Source organism: Micropterus dolomieu, linkage group LG03 (assembly GCF_021292245.1).
Source record: "Micropterus dolomieu isolate WLL.071019.BEF.003 ecotype Adirondacks linkage group LG03, ASM2129224v1, whole genome shotgun sequence".
NCBI classification, from domain to species: Eukaryota; Metazoa; Chordata; class Actinopteri; order Centrarchiformes; family Centrarchidae; genus Micropterus; species Micropterus dolomieu.
In genome coordinates, this window is record NC_060152.1 from 32,848,620 (window position 1) to 32,856,561 (window position 7,942).

Genomic DNA, 7,942 nt, shown 5'->3' on the forward strand with positions numbered 1-7,942 from the left:
TTTTTTATTGAAATTAGCCAGAGCTAGATTGGTGTTTCTAGTTTTGTGTAATGTATTTTAATGGCTCGTTTCATGACATTCTGTGTAGGGGAACTGATGTTTTCATATGTGTCTGCTTACTAAAAATGTGATTCTTTCCTGCCTCTCTCTACTGTCACTATCAAATAGAGCAGAAACGCCTAAATCTAAAAACATTGCAAAACCATGACGTCTCTGCAAAATTATTTTATTTTGTCTTCTCTCAGAATTTGTTTCAGTCAAAAACACACAATATACAAGCAGTTAGACTGGATTTGATTGCAGCTATATTTAATCATAAAGAAACATTTACTCAATGAAGACAGTTTTTGCCCATGTGCTTAAATGTGGTGGGATTTTTCTTAGCATATTTACAGTACACCATAAATAAGAGATGGAGCACATTTCAGGCTTTGACAAAACAAAACAAACAAATCCAAACTTGTATAAATATAGGTTCATCTAAGGACATGAAGAAAATCCAGAATAAAACTTCAATCCTGTTGTACAAACATGCCCACATAACAATAATTAACAGTTGCTTCAGGGATCAGTCATAATGAACACTACTAAGATGCCTTTCCTGGCATTGCAATGGGTCAAATTGCATAATGGTCACAATAGCCAGTCTTTCTACAGTCACTGAGATATGATTACCACAGATATAAGAATGGAAAACATACAATATTTCCCACGTCTTCTGTCATAGCTGATACTTTAGTTTCTGGTAAAGAAGAATGCTGTAGAATATATATCAGGTCATTTTATTGTCTTGCCAATCAAATAATTTCCCTCCACCATGATTATTCAACATTTACTGAAGCAGCAGACGTCCTGTGCCCCCCCCCTATTAAAATTTGTCCAACAATCCCTTCAGCATCCATGGTTCTCACTGTACAATTATATTTATCACGTACCCATGACATTTATCAATGTACGTCTTTTTCTTTACTGTATTTACGTTCCTGCAACATACCAAAACTGAGAGAAAAGAAACATCAAGAGAATGGCTTTGCATATTAGTTGTGAAGTTTAATTAGTCTGCATCACTGCAAAGTGCATCACACCCAACCCTGTCATTTCTCCTCATTCAAATGCATTGGAAAACAAGGACCCTTTTTCACAAAAACTCAGTCTCTTATAGTGCAAAAGGTTATACACACGGGGACAGATGTTAAAGCAGAACTCAAGCCATTTTCTACACATCCGTTTTCCATTTTCTTTCCATCGTACTGATTGATTTTGACCAAAACACGGGTTGTTTTTTCAAGTGGGACTTATACTATATACTTTCTCCCTTGTCTGACAAGTGACAGCAGTCATGGAGAAATTCTGGTATTTACAGATGTCACGTCATTCATTTGGTAGGCTACATAAAATATTCGAAAGCCAATCACTGTCCAGCAAATGTTACCAGCAAAGAAACCCGAAACCCTCAGTGCATACTGGACAGTACAGAGAGTGAGAGTTTGCACTAGCGTTTTGACAGCTGACATGGTTTGGGTTTAAACCGGACCCGGCGCTTTCTTCCACTATCTACCACGTAATAAAAACTTGACAATGTGAATGCACTGTAACATCGTAGCAGGAGTTATTGTATGTTCCATAACCACTAATCTCTATAAACAGATAACTGCATATAAATGTAAAATCTGTAGGCAAGGGACAAGATTTTGGTGTTGGATGTGTTCTGGTTCCCGTTTGTAGTCCGAGTAGTATTGACCAATCACGTTCTAGAAGGCTTTGTTTGTTTGCCATTCTGTGTGGAGAGCAAAAGAGGTGGAACACGTTGGCTATCATCTGTCGGGGATTTCGCTTTTTAACAATCTTGTAAACGTAGTGATTACCTTGTATTAGTGCACCAGTCAATATTTTTTAAAACCACGACCACGACCATTCCCTAAAGGTGAAGGTCCCCTGATCTTAATGAAATAGTCATTTTAAAACAACAATGTTTGGCTCAAATGTAAGTCGCTTTGGATAAAAGCGTCTGCCAAATGAGTAAATGTAATGTGAAATATCATGCTGCTGCCAGAATTGACAGAATTGGTGTTCCTCCTCTGTTTAGTTCTGTGTGGCTCAACCACGCTTTAGAACAAGTCTAATGGGCCTATTTAGATTAAGTCCAAAGTTTGAGCAACATTTGGGTGGAGATACAGCTACAATACTGATCTATAACGAAGGAACAAATGAGATTTGGTTCAGAAGTAATCAGTATGATGGAAAAACGAGCTAACAGGATCCAGAATGACAGTGGCCTAATGTTGTAACAGAGCTAACCAGCTGAGGCTGTGTGACTGCAGTCCCACTGTGTGTTAGTGTTAGCTGCCATTGGTGATAATGACAGAGGTGCCTTTGTGCCCAGAGGTCTGTTCTGCCGGTATGCGGAGGTGAGGGGTCATATCGTACTGGGTGGGGCCTGTGCTGGCGGAGGTGCAGTAGCCCCGGAGGCTCTCTGGGTCGTAGAGGTGCTCCAGAGTGTAGCTTGTCAGGGAGTAAGCTGTATGCTTGTCCAAGTAGGGCCGCGGGTGGGTGTGAGAGGGGTAGAGGGCTGGGGCAAGGGTGGGGGAAGCCGAGCACGGGCCTGTCCGACCAAACGGGTGGTGTAATGGCAAAGAAAGGGGGGACAGGTCTGTCTGGAGGTAGTCCTTCGGCTTGTGCAGGCGCTCCGAACCTGGACTGCTGAGCCTGGATAGTGGGGTAGGGCTCTGCGCGGGGCTGATCACCTGACTCAAACCTCGACACACCACAGTCTGTAGGGGCAGGGGCCCTTGAGTATATTCTGGAGTGAAGCATGGAGCAGGGCCCTTGGGTAGTCCATTGGCCAGCCCAAGAGGGGCATCCGGAGGGCCCTTTCGCAACTGAAGTCGACTTTCTTCTTCCTTGATCATCTGTTGCGTGGCTCGGAGCAGCGTCTCAATCTTGCTGGGTTCCTGCGGGCTGCAGTGGTAGTGGTCCGCTTGGTACCGATCCCCTGAGTCACTGGCTGAGCCTCCATCTGGAGAGCTGACAACGCTGTCCTCGTCCCAGTGGCCACGGCCTACAGGAGGACACAATAAGTGCAGAGGAAACATTAGCAAGAAATCATATCATTATTAGCAACTATGGCTCTTGGCTTCCACAGGTTCCTCCTAAAGCCAGATTTATACTTCTGCGTCGAATCGACAGTTTAGCTTAACCCCGTACCCTACGCAGGCGATGCCGATCATAAGAACTGTGATTGGTCAGCTGGGTAGACTTGCAATGCCTCAGAGCTGACAGGAAGTGCACCGTGCTTTGGAGTTAATTTTACTAGCGGCCCAATCAGCAGCTATAACACGCTAGATCAATATATTTGAGCATCACAACCCACTCAAAATGACTCGTTTCACTATCAGAATGTGATCCATCCGGTTGATAACATTTGAAAGTCTATAACAGCTGCGCGTGTATGATTTTACCCCCATTCAAGTTAGCGGAGGGCTAAATCGAAAGTTAGCCTGGCTACGGAGTAGACCCGACGCAGAAGTATAAATCACGCTTAATTCTGTTGGATTTGTTGGCATGAACAATGAAAACAAGCTTGATGCTGGTTACATGGCACAACAGCAGCACTCCATGCAATAAGAGAGGAAGTGTTTTATGAACTGACTGTCGTGGCTTGAGACAACACTACCACATTTAACAGCTCCAGTCATACAGGAAGCACCTTTAGTCTATCTATCATGGTCTCTGGATGTTACATAGGTGGAAGAATATCAGCACAGAGTACTGGCTATTGGCAGGTTCAGTATACAGCTATCAAGGTTTCAACAGTCTACATAGTTCATACTCTAGAGTGGACATAGCCCAGGTCTTCGTCCTCACCATGGTAGCTGTGGATGGCTGTGATGTGTGGCATGCTGCTGTCACATCCCTCATGGTTCCCCAAGGAGCTCTTGCTTAATGGAAGGATGGACCGGGCGGTGCCCCACCACGTGTCCCTGCCAGGCGGAGGTGCTCCTAGAAAATATCGGCCTGCCTCACATCGACCCCGCTCACAACTCTGACCTTGACCATGTGCGTGGAGGTGCGTGTAGCCGTCACCGGTGGTGTGATGCTGCTCTTCAGACAGGCTGTAGCAGAGCGTGCGAGGATCAGTGAACTGCCTGTACACACAGGAGGCATCCAGGCCTTCACCCTGCTCCAGCAGCTGGGGGGAGGCTGAGTCCGTGAGGGGGCTGCTGCCCCACGGACTGTCCTGGTCAGACTCTGACCGCTCCGTCTGGAAACTAGGATACTGCAGTGAGACATGTGGGTAGGGAGACAGGAAAAGTTATTATAGAAAGCCTTCAAATGAGGCAGCACACCCTCTGGGAGCCACATTTTAGACCTTCAGCTCAACAGCTGACTATATTTCTGGCTGTTTGACATGGACATCTTATTAACAGGTATAAGCAAACCAAGCCACAGTTAAGGACATTGCAGCCACCAGGGTCTTCCTAAACAAGCTAATTACAAATGTGAGCACCTCTTCAACTGTATTATGGTGCTTTCTTTGTTTTAATGTTAGTGCTCTTTCTACCTCCACTGGTTCTTTAGCCAGAGCTGTTGATCCTACAACATCTACCAAAATCAGAGACCAAGATTAAATTAAATTATTTTCATTCTACCCATGGGTGCCGGAGCCAGCTGTCTGCCAGTGAAGGACTCTAATCAGCATGTGCTGTGGGCCCAGTGTAGTCACGCAGTATCTAGAGGGCTGGGGCAAGGGTGGGGGAAGCCGAGCACGGGCCTGTCCGACCAAATGGGTGGTGTAATGGCAAAGAAAGGGGGGGACAGGTCTGTCTGGAGGTAGTAGTCTGGTAACTTGTGGAGGCGCTCCGAACCTGGACTGCTGAGCCTGGATAGTGGGGTAGGGCTCGGCGCGGGGCTGATCACCTGACTCAAACCTCGACACACCACAGTCTGTAGGGGCAGGGGCCCTTGAGTATATTCAGGAGTGAAGCATGGAGCAGGGCCCTTGGGTAGTCCATTGGCCAGCCCAAGAGGGGCATCCGGAGGGCCCTCATCAGGACTCCAATCAGCATGTGCTGTGGGCCCAGTGTAGTCACGCAGTATCTAGTTCTATGAAACATAATTTTGGTGTATTACATTTCTAAACTTACTTTTGTAGGTTTGTCCATTGTTTTTTGTTTCAAGGCCCTTCTGTCTTTATTTGATAGTCACAGTGTAGAGAGAGACAGGAAACAAGGTGTGAGCGAGAGAGAAGGTATGACATGCAACAAAGGTCCGTGGCTGGGAACCGATTCTGTGAACTTTGTGGTTATGTGCTTCTTAACCATTAGGTTACTAGCGCGGCCTTGGCCATTGTTTCTGACAGCATTCAACAATGAAACCGTTGAACTGAGAATACATCAACATCTTTATAAAGATAAAACATCCGATGGGACAAGAAACATGAGCAGTCAAACGATCGGACAGTTCGTAAACAAATCCCCAGGAAAACAAAGAGAACATAAAATTATTAAGCAAATTTCCTGGGTCTACTTTGATTTACCATACTTGCAGTAGCTGTGTGCACATAGTTTTACTGTGAAATGAAGGATTATTACCACCATTTTGGGTGTGCTCACTTTCAGATTTACTTTCAAATATAGTCCGTGTATCAATTTTCTGTGGCTTTTAAGATTTTAGATTCAGGGTTGTATGCTAATCAGACCACCTCAACTGATTCCTTTCCATGCAAAAGAGGCAAGAGTTCTACTAGCTCCTTTTGGATGTCGCCGCTGATGATGACCACAGCCTCCCTGCGAAGGACACTCACTTTGTAACTTTGATCTAATTCTTTCAGTCCATTATCAACATTAAGTGGTTTAGATAATCCATCTTAACTGTTGGCTTTTTACAACCTATCTGATTGTGTGACTGCTCAAGTTTCACGGTTTGCCAGAATTTGTTGTAGCGACGCCACCTGTCATTCGTATTTCCAGATTTCAGCAAGTTGTTTGGAGAGTCATCAAAACCGACAGAAATAATAGACAATACTACAAAAACAAACCACTGTTGTCCTTTAAATAATACATGATGGAACATCCCCTAAGGAACTGCTGTATGCACCAAAATCATCTTAAACGAGGTGTCACACCTGAATGAGCAAGTTCTACAACATGATGTTGTTAACTTCCTACCAGGAAGTGCTTCCTAAATATGAAGCTTCCCTGAGTTTGAGACCACTGTACTGTGTGTTCACATCAAATGAAAGTCCAGTTAGACATTAACTCCTCACCTGTGTGTATGGCGAAAGTCTAGCTTTGGTCTTGGGCCGGGATACTCTGCTCTTGGTAGTTCTGCAGTTCTCTGTGAGGCTGCTGGCGGTGTTGCTGCTGTAGGGGAACGAGGCCTTGGAAGTGGCCTGATCCAGAGACAGCTGGAGGCCTTTATATTCTGTCTCCCTAAAGACACAAGCATAAATTCCATGTGGTGCTTTCACAGTAATATTCTTGTATTCTTCTTATTTGCATTTCATAGATTTAATACGGCCCATAATTACACAAAGAGAGATCCCAGTCCCCTGGAAAGGCTGTTTATTAAAGAACAAACAGCCCATGTGTACATGCGTGTTTGGTTTTTCTCTAGGTGCAAAAACCCATTAACATCTGTTTAGCAATTAGAGCATCATCATGTTGCTGAGAGGGCCAGCATGAGGAGAGATGTGTTTTGTGTTTCTGTGTGTGTGAGAGAGAGAGAGTGTGACGGCTGGGAGGGGTGGGGTGTGCTAAGAGGCCTGGAACGGCTGTTGGGATGCTTGTTTTACCAGAAGGATTGCAGCAAGGCCTTCAACAAACACTCTACAGAGGGAAAGCCGTCCAATCAAATACAGCGGGAGATTAAAGGCTGTGTCTGGCTAAATCAGGCCCACAGGAGAAGCTTGGACGTCTCACTACTGGGAAATGGGAATTGATTTCCCGCTAAAGTGTTCTACAGATCTCGCCATGGATGATGAATCAAGTTTGAGACAACAGAAAACCTGGACAGGGTTTACTTGAGACAAATAGTGATCCATCATCCGCGCACATCTCCCCTCTGTCTCAATAGCTCTCAACACAAACACAAATTCATACATCCATGCGGACGAGTCTCATGGGATTTCTGTTCCAGTTTGGAGACAGTCCTAAAACATCACATTCATTAGGTACTGCTACTCTAATTATGATGCTGGCAGCACAGAAATTATCTTTAGCCTTGGTTAGCATTTTGTTGCTATAAGGCAAATCACTTTTTTGCTGTTTTGAGAGAAATACATGAGTGTAGCAACAACATATGCACTCTTCTATACAGCTCATAAGGGGTTCACTGAATGCTTTGATGATTTCATTCTATGGCCTTCACAGCCACCACATCTCAACCCAACCGATCACCTATGGGAGATTTTGGAGTGACAGGTTAGACAGCCCTCTCCAACACCATCATCAAAGCACAAAATGAAGGAATATCTTTTAGGCCCCATCCACACTACTGCGTTTTCGAATTAAAACGGAGACCTTTTGCTACGTTGGCACCTCCCGTCCAGACTACAATGACGAAAACGAAGACCTAAAACAGAGGAAACGCTGCCGACCCCGTTTTGCGTTTCAAAACTCCAGAGGGCGTTTTAGTGAAGACGGGCCAAAACGGAGGACTTTAGAAACGATGCCACAGCCACTCACGCTCGGCTCTCTGCTGTTGACCGGGGTTTTGACATCATATTTTTATTAAAATATTCTGTACCGTGCAAATAACACTCATCTGCCTACACTTGTACTGTGCATGTCCCCGTTTACTTGTTTTCTCCCGCCACACTCCCGTGTTACATTCAGTAACAGTCCCAGCTCGTTATTGAACCATCCATCCATCCATCCATCCATCGTCAACCGCTTATCCTGCGTACAGGGTCGCGGGGGACTGGAGCCAATCCCAGCTGACA

At 45.0% G+C, this 7,942-nt stretch overlaps 1 protein-coding gene across 1 annotated transcript in view; it reads right to left on the minus strand.

Annotated features, from left to right (window-relative positions):
* Positions 1-212: 212 nt before the first annotated feature.
* Positions 213-7,942, minus strand: part of sim1a (SIM bHLH transcription factor 1a) — a 24,461-nt gene continuing 16,731 nt past the window's right edge. The window contains exons 11-12 of the mRNA XM_046045330.1: positions 3,865-4,276; positions 213-3,058 (exon numbers count right to left, since the gene is read on the minus strand). Of these exons, the coding sequence (XP_045901286.1) occupies positions 2,340-3,058; positions 3,865-4,276 (1,131 nt within the window). The 3' untranslated portion in view covers positions 213-2,339. The remainder of the gene's footprint in view (positions 3,059-3,864; positions 4,277-7,942) is intronic.